The 18077-nt window shown below is 40.9% G+C and overlaps 1 protein-coding gene across 5 annotated transcripts in view; it reads right to left on the reverse strand.

The window, feature by feature from the left end:
* OCA2 (OCA2 melanosomal transmembrane protein) overlaps nucleotides 1–18077 on the reverse strand; it is a 389085-nt gene that overhangs the window by 253235 nt on the left and 117773 nt on the right. For all 5 annotated transcript variants that reach the window (XM_055326878.1, XM_055326881.1, XM_055326880.1 and 2 more), the window contains 2 exons: nucleotides 2313–2384; nucleotides 846–911 (listed from right to left, as the gene is read on the reverse strand). In XM_055326878.1, coding sequence (XP_055182853.1) covers nucleotides 846–911; nucleotides 2313–2384 — 138 coding nt within the window. The remainder of the gene's footprint in view (nucleotides 1–845; nucleotides 912–2312; nucleotides 2385–18077) is intronic.

An 18077-nucleotide genomic window follows, 5' to 3' on the forward strand; every position in this document is an offset into this window, starting at 1 on the left:
GCAGCCCCAGCAAGCTAATACACAACTCACCTAAAGTGTTTTTTAACCTATTTTATGAGACATCTTCCTTCTTCTTTCCAGATGCCCAGGCCCTAGTATATACTTTTCAGGACCAACGTGATTATGAACTTCTCTATAAAGCCTGAGTTCAGAGCACTGGTCTATCTCCTTACCCTCTAGAGGAGGCAGCTAGTTTGGATCATATTGAAGCTTATAGCAGCATGGCCTTCTGTTATGACTACCAGGGGGGATAAAATGTTACCAAGGAGAATGAGGAAATATAGTAACCTGCTTTACACAGAGTAGGATTTTTTGACCAGAAAGGGAAAGTCCTCCTTTAGGCTACTTAGCTGTTGTGGGGTCTGTTCAAGAACATGTGCAGCATTCCCATTGCTGTCCAGGCCCTTATCAGATTTCACTGATTCTAGTTAAATCAGTTTACAACACACGAACTATTACTCAGGGACAATTTCTTCCTTTTTCCATGTAATTACAGTGTTTTTCCAATCACCAAAACTACTTGGTTCACTTATTTAGAATATTCCATTTTATATTTTAAGGGAAGTAACTCAAAAACTTTGCTAAATTTTCTAAATGGCAATATAATTCAACTATCAGACAGGCCTGTGACTCAATTCTCCACCTAACTAACCAGAGCACTAATTATTCTATTCCTCTACAGGAAAAATTGTCTAGACCTGTACTAATACTTCTTAACCAAGCCCTAATTGTCAAGCAGTACAATGTTTTTAATATAATAAAAGATTATCCACAGTAGCAGCAAAAGAGAAGGGGCTGGGTTACACAGGCTTGGAACCGTGTCCCACTGGGAGGATTGTAATTACCATGCCAAATAGTAGGGCCAACGTCTCAAAATCAATCCACTCCACCACATGGGTCAGGCTGGGTCTCTACAATCAAAGCACAAATTTCCAATTAATCTTGGGCATCATCCTCCTGGTGATAAGCTGTAAAAAATGTGCTGCTCTTTATGGCAACCCCACTCATTGGGCCAGAGTCAAAAATCATACCATCCTCTTGCCTTTGAAATTAGAAATATCACTGATGAAAATCACTTGTGACCCAAGGCATAATAATGTCAAGTCTATGCATTTAATAATAAGAAAAGCAGATTTCTTAAATCCTGTCCCTGGCAACTCCATGAAGAACTCTAGCCTGAATTATAGGATTGACCCCTGAGGTTATTGAGGTCCCTAGATGCCTTCCTTGGTGTTGGGGCATGAGGCCAAGATGGCTATAACTAAAGGACACACTTGTCCTACTCACCAGTTGTCTATCAACTCTTACTTCATCTTCTAACAATTCTGCAGAGTAGAGAAGGCTGGGGTCATGGGGAACTGGGAACATGGAGTGTGAGAGTCTGGTTGTTGGGAGAGGACTCCCAACCTGGACTATGGGTGGCCCAGGGAGATACCCACAGTCCAGGCTGTATGCCACATTAACATTTTATAAAAATAAAATAATTACTATTATACTGCTCCTTAAAGTTAATTAAAATAAAAATAATAGTGGTTTATGTATAAGTTTTAGGACTCTGGGACATTTTCCAGAGTATTGTTTATATAAGATCTAACTAAGAAAAATAAAATAAATAACTGAGCATGGCTCCACATAGTTTTTTAAGCCAGTTATTATTCTTTGGTTGACTGACTGGTCTCTAGTAGCACTTTGCAAAACACTCCTGTGAATTCTATAAAGTTGTTTCCAAATCCAGTTCTGTATGCTCCCACCTTGTTCAGTTCCAGCACTGCTCCTCAAACAATGGCAGGCCTCCATCTCCAGTGAGTGCTTGGCCTCTCCTGCCTTCCTACATTCATGCCTATACTCCTGCCAGACAAGCCATGCACAGACACTGATCGGGTGCCATCCACCCCCAAACATGCATCTCTAGGGACCTCCTGGTATCTGCAAGACAAAACTCTAACCTCATCATTTCCTACCTCTGCTCCATGCAGGATGGCCCCCTCTAGATCCCAAGGGTTGACAGTACCCAGAGTCAACTCTAACACCACTCAGCTATATAGCCCTAGCCAATGAATGACTATGATGAGCCTTTCCTCAGCTAAAACAGGGAATAAAAAAAGTGTGTATGATAAAGTCAAATGAAAAATACTCATCAATGGTGATAAAGTTTTTAGTTCATGCTTCTAGTAGTTCATTATCCTGAGGGATAAATGTGGAAATAGTATATAAAGGAATTAAAATCACCAGTAATGCCTAATTCCTGGACTGTCTTTGAATCTCACACTCTATCGAGTGTTAAGCCATTGACTCAAAATATTACAACTTACATCTCCAATCACAGCCAGCGCTGCTAATGCTGCAAGGGAACCCAACATGGCTGCCAGTGTTCTGTGAACAATCTGGAAAGGAACACAGGAAATTATTTTATCTCAGTCCATAGAGGTTTAAAATGCACAAAAGCCTATATTGCTATTAGTATCTGTTAGGGTCGGCCATTCTATACTATATCTATAAGAAAATAAATAAATCATGGGTCTTGTTCTTTCAGAGTCTAGACACCCCAGAGACACATACAGCACCAGTCTGCCTTCTAAAGAAAGCTGATTTCATTTCCTGAATTATTAGATGACCCAGAAGTAGAAGCAGACGGCTAAAGTATGTTCTATAAGGAAGGCTGCAGTAAATTGTCATTAATTATTTACCATATAATCCCTAGGCAATTAGACCATTAGTTCCACAACATAAATCAATTCTGACCAATTAACTGCTGTTATTAAACCAGAAGTATATAGTCAAATGCTTAATCTAATTGAGACTTCAGTATTTTCATTGAATCATGAAAGTATTTTTTCTATTTAATTAGAATTCAAATGGGCATGGAATTTCTGAAACAAAATATGAAGAAAGGCAGGGATGTAGAGAAACTGGAACCCTCAAACATTGCTAATAGGAGTGTAAAATGGTGCAGCCATCATGGAAAAGTTTGGCAGTTTCTTAAAAAGTTAAATAATAAATTACCATATGACCAGAAATTCCACTCAAGACTAGAAATTTACTCAAGAGAAAATAAAACATATGTCCTATTAAATTAATTAAATAAGGCCATTAAATATTAAATTAAATGTGGCTCTAACACCTTTTCATCCTACAAAAGCAAACCAAAATCTAGGCCTGTAATAAATGCCTCAAGATTAAGAAATCAAAATCTAAAGACAACTCATCATAAACAGTCAACTAGGCTTCCTGAATAAGGCAAACCCTTAAGCTATAGCTAATCAAATCATTTCCTTACTATGCTTCCTCCACCTTTTCTCTGTAAAAGTCTTTCCTATAGCTCCTGTTGGTAGAGCACTCCCTAAGTACTTCCAGTTTGGCACTGGCCAATTCAAACTAATTTTTGCTCAAATAAACTCTTAAAAATTTACTATGCCTTGATGTATCTTTTAACAATTCACACAAAAGCATAAATGTTCATAGCAACATTATTCAAAAGAGGCAAAAACTGGAAACATTCCAAATGTCTATCCATGGTAAGTGGATAATAAAAAGTAGTATAAGTTACAACATAGAACTACTGATACATGCTATGCTATGAATGAACCCAATATACATTATGCAATGTGAAAGAAGTCAAACACAAAAGACTGTATATTGTGTCATTCTATTTAAATGAACCGTTCAGAATAGGTTAGAGAGACAGAAAGATCAGGGTTGCCTAAGGCTGGAGGTAACAATAGAGACTGATCACAAATGGGCCCTGGGAGTCTTTTTGGGATGATGAAATGTTCTAAAACTGTGTCATGCTGCTGTGGTTGCTGCATGTGTCTAGATGTCTGTGTCCTCCCAAAATTCATATATTGAATTTCTAATCCCTAAAGTGATGGTATTAGAAGGTGGGCTTTTGGAGGTAATGAGGGTGGAGTTCTCATCAATGGGATTAGTGCCCTCATAAAAGAGGATCCAGAGAGATCCCTTGCCCCTTCCACCACATGAGGATACAAGCTGGCATCTTGACCTTGCATTTCCAGCCTCCAGAACTGTGAAAAAATGTCCATCATTTATAAGCCACCCAGTTTGTGGCATTTTGTTATAGTAGTACTGAGAAGTGAGGATGCTGCTATAATACCTAAAAATGTGGAATTAGGTAATGGGTAGAGGGCAGAAGAGTCTGGGGGGATACACCAGGAAAAGCCTACATTGCTGCTAAGAACTGTCCGAGGAGAAACTTCAGTCTTCATAGAGAATACCTAAGTGTTCATAAACAAAATGGTGGTGGTAAACAAAATATTGATGGTAAAGGCCATTCTGAGGAGGTCTCAGACAGAATGAGAAACATGTAATTAGACACTGGAGAAAAGGTGATCCTTGTTATAAAGTAGCAAAGGACTTGATTCAATTGTTTGTATCCTAATTTGTGCAAGGTACAACTGATAAGGGATGACATTAGCTAATTAGATGGCTGAGGATTTCTAAGCAAAAAGTTTTAGGAGCTGCCTGGTTACTCTTCAATGCTTTGAGTAAAATGAGAGAAGTGAGAAATGACTTAAAGATGGAATCGGAGTGCCTGGGTGGCACAGTCAGTTAAGTGTCTGCCTTCAGCTCAGGTCATGATCCCAGCATCCTGGGCTTGAGTCCCACATTGGGCTCCCTGTTCAGCAGGGAGGCTGCTTGTCATGCTCTCTTTGCCTCATGCTCACTCTCTCTCTTTCAAATATTTTTTTTAAAAAAAAAATATGGAATTGTTAATCAAAAAGGAAGCTGAACTTTAAAATTCTCAGCCTATCCAAACTGAAAGAAATGAGAAAGTTTATTCAGGAGAGAACACAAAAGGCACAGCCAAATTTGATAAGGTCATCATTTTGTATCTGACATCTCAACAGAAGGTAGGACAATGGAGAGATTAATCAGCCATCTAAACAGAAGCCAAGATCTACCATCCAACACAATGAAAGAATAGTCCATAGAAGGTACTTCAGAGACCATTAGAGCTGCCCCTCCCATTCTAGGCCCAGAGTGAAAGGGCCTACATGGCAGAAAGATTTCAAAGGGGAGGCCAGTGCTGCTTGGCACTGCTTCACATTGTGGGTTCGAGTGGACTTGGTGCACCCAGCAAAGCACAAGGGGTATGGCTATTTCCACCTAGATTTTGAAGGATGGCCCTGTGAGCCTCAGGCCATGGACTCAAGCAAAGGACCACCAAGAACACAAGATCACAACAGAAAGCCACTGCTGGAGCAATGCCCAATACAACAATAGACCAGCAGAGCCATGGGCCTTTGATTCCAGCCTGCAGCATGGGGTGTGCCCAGCAAAGTCACAGGGCAGGGCTATCCAAAACAGTGAGGACAGGACTCTTACTGGTTTTGGACTTGCAAGGGACCTCTCAATCCTTTCTTCTTTCCTATTTCCACCTTCTGGAAAACGAATATATATTCTATCTCTTTTCAACCATTGCATTTTAGAAGCACATAACATGTTTAATTAAGTTCACAGATTCAACATCTTTGGTTCAAAGCAGGGAGAAATTTGCTTCCAGATATACATTGAGTCTCATCCATATCTGATTTAGATGCTATTTAGATGAGACTTTGGACTTTAGACTTTTAAGTTAATGCTGGAACAAGTTAGGACATTTAGGATTATTGAAATAGAATGAATGTATTTTGCATTTCAGAATGCAAACTCAGACATGAGTTTGGGGAGGCCAGTAGAAGAATATTATAGTCTGAATGTTTCTGCATCCCCAAAACTGTGAGAAATAAATTTGTTGATGAGCCACCCAGTCAGTGGTATTGCATTATAGCAGCCTAAATAGACTGAGATAGGTGCTAAGAGTTGGTGAACACAGCAGGGAGCCCCTCTGCCCTCAGCACAGATGGACACCCAGGGCCTCTGAACATGGCAGGGAGCACCTCTGCCTACCAGTTAGGGATTCTTGAGTTAAGAACCACCCCATCCTCTCACATGACCCCTGCAGGAGGCCAGTACCTCCAAAATGAAATGTGAGTGAGGCTGCTTCCTATTTACATAATAGTCAAGGCACGATGTCTAGGCAGTGACAGACAACCATGATCAGGGAACGGCCAGAAACTAAAGACAACAATGTCCCTCACAGAGCTCATGATCCACCTCTAGGGGAACTACACAGAGCCATGGGTCTGCAATTAAGAACAAGCTGGAGGGAGAACTGGGGAGCAGATGTTTCTCCCACAGAGTCCTGAAGGAGCGTCAGGATAGAAACAATGAGGTTTCCCAGCACATCTATGAGAATGGCTAATAATTAATTAATTAATTAATTAATAAAGAGTAGAAACAACACCAAATGCTAGTGAGGATGCAGAGACTGATTCACTCACCTGTTGCTGGTGGGAATGTAAAATGGTCTAAAAAATTAAACATGAATCTACTTTATAACCCACCCATTCCATCCCAGACATTTAATCCCAGAGAAATGAAAACCTATGTTCACACAAAACTATACATGAGCAAACATAGCAGCTTTATTTGTGACTGCCCCAAATTGGAAATAACTCAGATAACCTTCAAGAGGTGAATGGTTAAACATCTACATCATGGTGAAAAGGTACAAACCATTGATTACATACAACATTCTTGAACTGATAAAATTATGGAAATAGTGGGCAGAGGGGTAACTATCAGTAGAAGGGGATTATAAGGCATGGAAGGAAGTGAGTGTGGATATAAAAGGGCAGCATGAGGGGTTCTTCTTTGGATGGAAATGTTCCATATTTTGAATGTGGCTACATTAATATCCTCTTTGTGATCTTACTACAGTTTTGTTAAGAGGAGTTGACTATGCCAGACCCAAAATATGCCACTTTGGCATATTGATTATTTTAAATTAAATTTACTTTAAAAATGAGTGGGAAATATCAGAAAGGGAGACAGAACATGAGAAACTCCTAACTCTGGGAAACAAACTAGGGGTGGTGGAAGGGGAGGTGGGCGGGGGGTGAGGGAGACTGGGTGACGGGCACTGAGGGGGGCACTTGATGGGATGAGCACTGGGTGTTATTCTATATGTTGGCAAATTGAACACCAATAAAAAATAAATTTATAAAAATTTTAAAAATTTGATTATTTTTAAAGAAACAGCTGTTGCACAAAAGACACTCTAAACCTTTTTTGTCCTCCTGAAAAGAAAAAAAAAAAACACCTATGTATGTGAAAGGTACTCTCCCTGTACTAGGAGGGCAGATGCCATCTTCACCTCCAGAAACAGGGAACTAGGGGTGAGAAGACTATATCAACAAACCTTGTTACTTCACTAATCTATTACTCAAGACCCTTTGTTTTGTCAATTCTTCACAAATTTATTGTTTCCTTGTCTTAAAGCCATAAAAGCTGCCTACTTGGTCATTTCTCTTTAAATCTCCTATGGGAGGGGGGCTTCTATATGTACAAAATTAGTTTGTTTTCTTCTATTTATCTTCTGCCAAATTAATAATCAAACCAACTGTGATATAATGATGATAAAAAATATATCTTTTGTCATTTGGATGACCAACATTCATTCCTCAGATATATCTAGTCTTCATCCACAGTTCCTAGAGATATTTCAGGGCTATTAAAGTGAAATGAGATTAAGGTGTGCACTTGTGATGATGAGCATATATATATATATATATATATATATATATATATATATAATATATATAATATATCAACTTGTGTTGATGAGGTATTATACAGAAGTGCTGAATCACTAAATTGTACACTTGAAACTAATATGACACTGTATGCTAACCAACTAGAATTTAAACAAAAACTTTAAAAAAAAAGGGTGTACTTGCTGTGATGAGCAGTAGGTGTGGTATGGAAGTGTTGAATCAGTATATTGTACACCTGAAACTACTATTAAACTATATGTTAACTAACTGGAACTTAAATCAAAAATTTAAATAAATAAGTATAAATAAACAAATGAAATAGGTGTTCTGTCATTAATGAAGGTGACTTTTGGACCACACTCAAGGGCAGTGGCTGGTTGCCAGGAGGACCAACCATGTGATTAGAGGATTAAAACTGTTAGATTCACTCCCCAACCTCCAGAGAAGGTAGAGGAGCTGAATTAACCAAAAACCAATGACTTACTTAATCATGACTGTGTAAAGAAGCCTCCATAAAAACCCAAGAGGATAGCTTTTGGTCCTTTTCTTCAGAGAGCTTCCATGCTTGGGAAACCAGAACACTTCCACATGCCACCAAGCTGGGCGCCAAGCTCCATGAGAAAAGAAGCTCTTTCCTTGGGGACCTTGCCCTATGTATTGATGGGGGAACACAGGGCTAGCTGAAGACAAAGCACAAGCCCCAGGCAGCACATTGACAAGTCCTTGAAACAGGCAGAGGGACATTCCTCTATGGACTCAACTGCCTCAGTGTTCATATTTTGCTAAAGGCAAAAGGCAATATAAGCCCGACCCCCAGGAGCCTGTAAGTCTACTTTAACATATAAAAATTCCTTCAGAAATTTCCTTTATCTCTAAACCCCCAAGATACATGTTGGCAATCATCCCCCAAGCACATAGCCCACAGATATCCATCTGAAGGGTCTCATGACTCAGGTTTTATTAGATGGTAGTAAGTGACCTCTTCCCAACAATAGCTAGACCCCTCAAGGTCCTGGAAACCTTGCTTCCAAATATTCCTTAGAGAGTATGCTATCCCCAAGCCCCTCCCAGCCCCCAGGTATATAATCAGCCACCCTTCACAGGCCGGGGGCAGCAGCTCTTCCTGCCCCTGGGTCCTGTCCCGTGCTTTAAGAAAACCACCATTTTGCACCAAAGATGTCTCAAGAATTCTTTCTTGATCATTGGCTCTGGACCTCACCTATTTTCCAAAACTTCATCATGTGATCTCTTCACATTCTTTTTTTAAAATTTTTTAAAATTTATTTATTTATGATAGTCAGAGAGAGAGAGAGAGAGAGAGAGAGAGAGAGAGAAAGGCAGAGACACAGGCAGATGGAGAAGCAGGCTCCATGCACCAGGAGCCCGATATGGGATTCGATCCCGGGTCTCCAGGATCGCGCCCTGAGCCAAAGGCAGGCGCCAAACCGCTGCGCCACCCAGGGATCCCTCTCTTCACATTCTTTAATAAACTGGTAAACGTTAAGTATTTCCCTGAGTTCTGTGAGCCACTCTAGCAGATTAATTGAACCTAAGGAGGAGGTTGTTGGAACTTCTAACTTGTTGCCAGTCAGTCAGAAACCTAAGGCTTATCCGGCTGGTTTCTGAAGTCAGGGGAGGGCACTGAATGCTTCACCTATGGAGTCTGATGCTACCAATGAGTAAATAGTGTCATAATTGAGTTAAGTTCTCAGGCACCAGTAGAATGCCTGAGAATTCCTTGGTGTTGTGAGGGTTTCTCATGTTGGAACTGGCTCTAGGAACCCTAAAAGATTAGCCAAAAAAAATGTAGGAGAGAAGAAGGGAAATTTTTCCCATCCCTACATTTACAAAACATTACCCTTGGGGAAAAGTGGATTAAGAGTATGGGGAATCACTGTATTTCTTTCAACTACATGTGAATATGCACCTATGTCAAAATTAAAATTTTAATTAGAAAAAAAAGGCATTGCTTCTGTGGAGGCCGAGAAAATTAAGGACATTCCACTTTAAGTTCAGCGTTAGCACAAGTACAGCCATCCCATGCCCCTGTGAATAAGAGCTGAACTTTACCTTACTTCAGTTACAGGAAAAAAACAGCTTACAGCTTAACGCCCTAGAAAGCCCCATATTAGAATGAGAACAGAGCTCCATGCCCTTGAAGGCCCCATATCAAAATGTAAGCAGAACTTGAGGAATTCCTCCACCTCTAAACCAGCCCTTAAAACTAAACTGGAACCCACCTCGGGGTCCAAGTCCCTGCTCTGCTGTGTCGGGTACACTTGGACCCAAGCTTGAGCTTGTAAATAAACACTCGTGTGTTTGCATCGGTGGGGTGTCAGCTCCTTGGTGGTTTCTCGGATACGTAATCTTGGGCACAACACTTCTCTTCCCCCAAGTCATTGCTAAACTTAAATCAAGGATAGAATTTAGGATCCCAGTCACCATATCACTTATAATAAAAAAGCAAATAATAATAATAATAATAATAATAATTTTATTAAAGAAAAAGAATATATGAGGTCAAATGAGATGACCCCAAAGATCCTTTCTCATTCCAGAATTCTATGGCAATATCCTCCTAAATTTGGAAAGCTGAAATTAATGCTGTCAAAATATAAGGAGCTTTCATAACAAGATGCTTACTTTAATCAGAAAATTCCAGAGCAAAATAGTGCACTGAGCACTGCTCCCAGCATTGAGAACTCAGCCATGAAAGACCAGTTCCCATAAACAAGAAATGAGTATTTGGTAAACAGAGTGAGGTCCTGGGACAGAGAGGCCTGAAAAAAATGACACACTCAGAACACAGGACACCCAGGGAAGGAGGGGAGACAGCTCTGAATAGGTGCCCATGGCCAAAAAGGGCTGCAGTGTCAGGGGCAGAAGGGAAAGAGAGGAAGTGCCAGTAGTCAGGGCCAGGCAATTGGGCCATGGTCAAGAGAGTTTGGGTTTAATTTCTTCATTCTGATGGGGGACAGAAGGGTAGCTGAGGACAAAGCACAAGCTCACACCCTGCACCTCCCCTCCATCCCCCGCCCCCCACCACCAACACTCCTGGGTGGGATGTGTGTGATATTCCTCAGGTACTCTTGGTTGCCCTAAAGCTAACAGAAAGGAAAACAGTTAACTTATAGACCCAGTCTCCTTCAGTTTACAAAATGCCTGATTTACAAGAAAAAAGCATTCTTAGCATAACCTAACCTCCAGAAGGAAACTCCCAACCGTCTTAATGTTAATGCCTTACTAGAGGGGGAAACTACCTTACCTTGACAAAGGCAAAGCTTTCAGTACCTTGTAGGTCCTCTTTAGCATATGAAAGTTCTTTTGAAATCTCCCTTTTCCTTACCCAGCTCCCAGGTATATAATCAGCCACCCCTCACAACCCCCGGGCAGTAGCTTGTCCTGCCCACAGGTCCTGTCCCTGCACTTCAATAAAACCACCATTTTGCACCAAAGACGTCTCAAGAACTCTTGATTGGTCATCAGGCTCCAGACTTCACCCCACCAAACCTCACCTATATTCCAAAACTACATCAATTTCTCATTCAAAACAATTTACAAAAAAAAAAAAACAAAAACAAAAACAAAAAACGAAAAACTACATCTTTCTGGCTTTGATTGTGTGTATATAAGAAAGAAAAAGAACAGTAAGAAAGAATTAAAGGAAAATGCTGCAGATCAAAAAACTTCAAAACAGCAGGGAGCCTTGAGTGAGTTCTCAGCAGCCCGAGTCTATGTTAATTTCCCCGTGTCCAACCCAAGGAGGCAGGTTGCCAAGATATAAACAAAGCTCTTTTCCTTCTCACCGTGATTCCAAGGCAGGTTACATTTGTCTTATTTTTTTCTATTTTTGAAAAGCATTACATAAAACATTTTTCTAATTGGTCAGAAGTGGTTTTTACCGCACTTGACATTAAAATCACTGAAAGCTTCATGAAAGACAATAAATAAAAGCACTATTCATAATTTAATGAAGTCTGAAGATAAATGCATTCTGCTCAGAGGTTACAAATCATTTTAGAAACAGCTTTCATGAACAACAATGTATCTCTATACTTTGCCTATTAAGTGTGATATACTACAGAAACCTGAAATTTAGTTCAAAATCCACATTGAAATGCAACTTTTCTCAACAGTGCTCACAGAGATCACTTTTACGTGATGTAGTGCCTTTTTAACTATTATTTTTACAAATAACATAGGCAAAGTTGCTTCAAAATGTTGATAAACTATTCTGGTCCCGGCAAGTTCCAACAACCTTGACAGGTGTCATGCTAATTGCAGAGCCTCTGTCAATGTAGGAAGCCACTTTTAATGTATTAAGAAGTAGATTGAAAAAAATATATAAATAAATAAATAAATAAAAAAGAAGTAGATTGCATGGATGAAGATAAAGTTCCACTTTAACTGCATTCCTTATGATCTACTCAAGGCTTAACTCAATTATATTCAATTATGTCAATTATTCAATTACATTAAAAATACTACATATTCTGCTATTTTGACAATGTAGCCTTATACTAATGTAAGAAAAAAGAAAAAGGAAGGAGAAAAAGATAAGAGAGAGGGAGGAGAAGGGGAGAGAGACGGAAAAAGTGAACACTATCAAAGGATACTACCGTGATCTAGGTCTTCATTAGAACCAGTGCCTTGGAACCTAAACATTATCTTCACTTTGAATCAGTGTTCTCTGCTTTCTGCTTCACTCTGTCCTAGATTAATCACATTGGACTTGAATGATCCTTGAGTGGTTAGAATCTGCCATGACCTCTCACCATGCACAACACATGTCAGGCTCCCTTCTCACAAGTAGTACTTTCAGCCATTGCTCTACTGAGTCTCATATGACATGGAAGATGGATGGAACACTAAGTTTTCAAAGATCTTGAGTTCCTTCCTTGAAGTGTTGATAATATTAGCTCAACAGAAGACCCTGTTGGTCAACAGGCATTGGAGATGCTGGTTAAACATAGATACACATATGCCTTGCTGCAATATTTCAAAAACCATAATTGCTACTGAGATTCCCCTCTCAAGATGCATCCAGAAGGGAGAGATGAAAGAACATGCACCCTGAGAGGGGCCACAGGTTATCAGGGAGTCAATGCCCAGCCCCACTAGTCCACTGAGGGCACAAGAGCAAGGATGACAAATGTCAACCTGAGCAGAGCTTCAGAAGTGCTGTGCAGACAACAGTCCTGCCATCAGGTCACAGCAGAGCAGAAAGCAGTGGGCTGTAATACAGTGGGAGGTCTGGAAGAGGTATGGACACAGAAAATGTTTACTAACTTGGAAATAGGCCCAGAAGTAAGATGCTACAGAAAAATAACCTAAAATCTGTAGCAAGGCTTTCAAGGCTGGGCAGTAGTCCATAAGAAAATTGACATAAAGGGTAGGGGAAAATGGCAACTCAACTTATAGAGTAGAAAAATTTTTATAAGAGGTTACCTGTGATAAATAAGGTGCCAAAAATGTACCTGATGAGCTTGGAGATTTGGACACATGCCTGAGAGAGATGTTAGAACAAAGAAGCTATGAAGACTGAGGTGGATGCTGGAACATGCGGCTGGGGGGTATTAGGATGCTGGAACAGGGGGCTGTGGGGTGTGAGATGGATGCTGAAACAGGAGGCACTAGGTGTGAGGAGGATGTTGGAACAGGGGTCTGTGGGTTGTCAGATGGATGTTGGAGAAGGGGGCTGTGTGGTGTGAAGTGGATGTTGGAACAGGGGTATGAGGTATGAGGAGGATGCTGCAACAGGAGGCTATACGTTGTGAAATTGATGCTGGAACAAGGGGCTATGTGGTGTGAAACAGATGTTGGAAAAGGGGGCTGTGGGGTGTGAGGTGGATGTGGGAACAGGAGGCTGTGGGATGTGAGGTGGATGCTGGAACACGGGGCTGTGGGGTCTGAGGATAATGCTGGAACAGGGGACTGTTAGGTGTGAGGAGAAGGCTGGATCAGGGGGCTCTGCAGTGTGAGGTCAATGGTGTAATAGGGGCTGTGTGGAGCGAAGAAGATTCTGGAATAGGGGACTGCGAGGTGTGAGGAGAATGCTGCAACATGGTCTGTGGGGTGTTAAAGAGGATGCAAGAATAGGGGCTGTGAGGTGTGAGAAGGATGATGGAACAAGAGGCTGTGAGGTGTGAGGAGAGTGCTGGACCAGGTGACCCTGGGGTGTGAGGAGTATGCTGGAACAGGGGGATGTGAGATGTCAGAGGATGCTGGATTAGGAGGCTGTAAGGGATGAGGTAGATTCTCAAACAGAGCTGTGGCGTGGAAGGAGAATGCTGGAACAGGGTTATGGGGTGTGAGGAGGATGCTGCAACAAGTGGCTGTGGGTTGTTAAGGTGGATGATGGAACAGAGGGCTCTGAAGTGTGAGGAGGATGCTAGAACAGGGGTTGTGCAATGTAAGGAGCATGCTGGCTCAGGGGGCTGAGAGATGAAGTGGATGCTGGTACAGGGGTCTGTGGGGGGTGAGGTGGATGCTGGATCAAGGGGGTATGAGGATGATGATGGAACAGGCAGAAGTGAAGGGTGAGGATGATGCTGGAACAGGGGGCTGTGTCATCTGAGGCAGATGCTGAACAGGGCTGGGGAGTGTAAGATGGATGTTGGACGAGGGGACTGAAGAGAGGCTGTGGGGTTGAGGAGGATGCTGAAACAGGGTCTGTGAGGTATGAGGTGGATGCTGGAACACAAGACTGTGAGGTGTGGAGAAGACGCTGGAACAGGGTTTTGTGGTATGTGAGTGGATGCTGAAAAAGGGGGCTGTGCAGTGTGAGGTGGATGCTGAAACAGGGGGCTTTGTGGTGTGAGGAGAAGCTGAACCAGGGGACTGCCCAGTGAGAGGAGGATGCTGGACTAGGGTGCTGTGCAGTGTGAGGAGGATTCTGGAAAAGGGGGCTGTGAATTGTGAGGTTATGCTGAAACAGGGGGCTGCTAGGTATGAAGAGGATGCGGGAACAGCAGCTGGTCTGTGTGAGGACGCTGGAACAGGGGGTTGTGGTATGTGGGTGGATGCTGGAAAAGGGGGCTGTGCGGTGTGAGGTAGATGCTGGAACAGCGGGCTGTGAGTTGTGAGGAGGATGCTGGAACAGGGGGCTGTGAGGTGTGAGGTAGATAGTGGAACAGAGCTATGGGGTATCAGGAGGATGCTGGAAGAATGCTGTGGGGTCTGAGGAGGATGCTGGAATAGGGGCTGTGGATCAGTTGGTGTTGGTCTGACCTTGGCATGATCTCATGTTCCCAGCCCATAGTTGTGAGACTGTATTTAATTTCTAAAACCAGAGTCAGTTTTTTTTATTTGCTTGAACACTATACCAGATGACATCTTGAGGTGCCTAAGCTCTGGAATCTATAATTTTGTGCAACATATGCCAGGCCAGAAAATTATCTCCATACTCTTTGGGTAATACCTAAAAAGGAACTCTATGATTTGTGCATATACATAGTCAATCTTAAAAAAAGAACCAAACAAATTTTGGAACTAAAGAATTTAACGAAGGGAATGAAAATGCAACAGAGAAAATGCGTCAGCAGCAAAGTAGGTCCAATGGAGGATAAAGCAAGTGACCTAGAAAACAGAAACTCTGAAATGACCTAATCAGAAAAGAACATAGAGAAAAGAATGAAAAAGAACAAAGAAAGCCTACATTATCTATGAAACTCCACCAAATGTTCAAATAGAATAATTGGAGTTCTAAAGAAAATAGAATGAGGAAGAAAATTTATTTAAGGAAATCATAGCTGAGAGCATCCCACACCTAGGGAGAGATTTGGATATCTCAATGAAAAAGAACTTCTCCCAGGGCAGCTTACATGTTCAATGCAATTCCTATCAAAACACCATGGACTTTCTTCAGAGAGTTGGAACAAATAATCCTAAAATCTGTGTGGAAATGGAAAACACCCTGAATAGCCAAGGGGAATATAGAAAAAACAAACAAACAAACAAAGCCGGGGGCATCACAATGCCGGATTTCAGGTTGTACCACAAAAGTTGTGGTCATCAAGACAGTGTGGTACTGGCACAAAAACAGATACATAGATCAATGGAACAGAATAGAGAACCCAGAAACGGCCCCTCAACTCTATGGTCAACTAATATTCGACAAAGCAGGAAAGACTATCCACTGGAAAAAGGACAGTCTCTTCAAGATAAGGTGCTGGGAAAATTGAACAGCCACATGCAGAAGAATGAAACTGGACCATTCTCTACACCAGACACAAAGATAAACTCAAAATGGATGAAAGATCTAAATGTGAGATGAGAATCCATCAAAATCCTAGAGGAGAACACAGGCAACACCCTTGTTGAACTTGGCCACAGCAACTTCTTGCAAGATACATCTATGGAGGCAAGGGAAACAAAAGCAAAATGAATTATTGGGACTTCGACAAGATAAAAAGCTTCTGCAGAGCAAAAGAGACAGTCACCAAGCTAAAAGACAACCTACAGAATGGGGGAAGATATTTGCAAATGACATATCAGATAAAAGGCTAGTGTCCAAGTTCTATAAAGAACTTATTAAACTCAACACCAAAGAAACAAACAATCCAATCATGAAACGGACAAAAGGCATGAAGAGAAATCTCACAGAGGAAGACATAGACATGGCCAACAAGCACATGAGAAAATGTTCCGCATCACTTGCCATCAGGGAAATACAAATCAAAACTACAATGAGATACCACCTCACTCTAGTGAGAATAGTAAAAATGAACCAGACGGGAAACAACAAATGTTGGAGAGGATGTGGAGAAAGGGGAACCCTCTTACACTGTTGGTGGGAATATGAAGTGGTGCAGCCCCTCTGGAAAACTCTGTGGAGGTTCCTCAAAGAGTTAAAAATAGATCTGCCCTACGACCCAGCAATTGCACTGCTGGGGATTTACCCCAAAGATACAGATGCAGTGAAACACTAAGATACCTGCACCCCAATTTTTCTAGCAGCAATGTCCACAATAGCCAAACTGTATAAGGAGCCTCGATGTCCTTCGACAGATGAATGGATAAAGATGTGGTCTCTATATAAAATGGAATATTACTCAGCCATTAGAAACAACAAATACTCACCATTTGCTTCGACGTGGATGGAACTGGAGGTATCATGCTGAGTGAAATAAGTCAATCAGAGAAGGACAAACATCATATGGTTTCACTCATACAAGGAATATAAGAAATAGTGAAAGGGATTATAAGAGAAAGGAGAGAAAATGAGTGGGAAAAATTAAAGAGGGAGGCAAACCATGAGAGACTCCTAACTCTAGGAAATGAACAAGGGGTAGTGGAAGGGAATGTGGGCAGGGGGATGGGGTAACCGGGTGACAAGCACTGAGAGGGGCATTTGATGGGATGAGCACTGGATGTTATACTGTATGTTGGCAAATTGAATTTAAATTTAAAAATGTAAAAAAAAACGAAGAAAAAGAACTTCTCTAAGACACATTATAATAAAACCATCAAAATTCAAAAATTAAAGAGAATCCTAAAAGCTGTGAGAGAAAAAAAGATTATAACCCACAAAGGATCCCCTTAGATTTTCAGAGGATATCTCAGCAGAAATCCTGCAGGCCAGGAAAGAGTAAATAACATATTCAAAGTGTTAAAAGACATGAGAGAGAAACAACAGCCAAACAAAAACTGGAGTTCATCACTAGACCTGCCTTGCAAGAAATGCTGAAAGGAATTCATCAATAACAAAAAACAACCTGATTTTAAAATGTGCAGAGGAGCTGAACAGACATTTTCCAAAGAATATATACAAATGACCAAAAGGTACATGAAAGGATGGCTCAATATCACTAATCATCTGGGAAATGCAAATTAAAAAACACCTTATACTTGTTAGGGAATCCTTATGCACTGTTGGTGGGAATGTAAATTGGTTTAGCCTCTATGGAAAATAGTATGGAAGATCCACAAAAAATAAAAATAGAACTATCACAGAATTCAACAATTCCACTTCTGGGTATATATCCAAAAGAAATAAAAAATAGGATCTCAAAAAATTATTTGCACCCCCCATGTTTATTGCAGCATTATTCATAATAGCCAAAATATGGAAAAAAACTAGCCATCCATTAAAGGATAAATAGATAAAAAGGATGTGGTGTATGTGCATGTGTGTGTGTATGTGTGTATAATGGAATACAATCCAGCCATGATAAAAATGGAAATCCTGTCATTTTTAACAACATGGATGGACCTTGAGGGCATTTATGCTAATGGAATAAGTCAAACAGAGAAAGACAAATTACTATATGATCTCACTTATATGTGGAATCTAAAAAAGCCAAACTTACAGAAAAAGAGTAGAATGATGGTTACCAGGGCCTGGGAGATAGATAAATTGGGGAGATGTTTGAGGGTACAAACTGACAACTGAGGATAAATAAGACCTGGAGCACAGCATAGTGATTATAGTCAATAATACTGTATTATAAACTTCAAAGT

Source organism: Nyctereutes procyonoides, unplaced genomic scaffold (assembly GCF_905146905.1).
Source record: "Nyctereutes procyonoides isolate TBG_1078 unplaced genomic scaffold, NYPRO_anot_genome, whole genome shotgun sequence".
NCBI classification, from domain to species: Eukaryota; Metazoa; Chordata; class Mammalia; order Carnivora; family Canidae; genus Nyctereutes; species Nyctereutes procyonoides.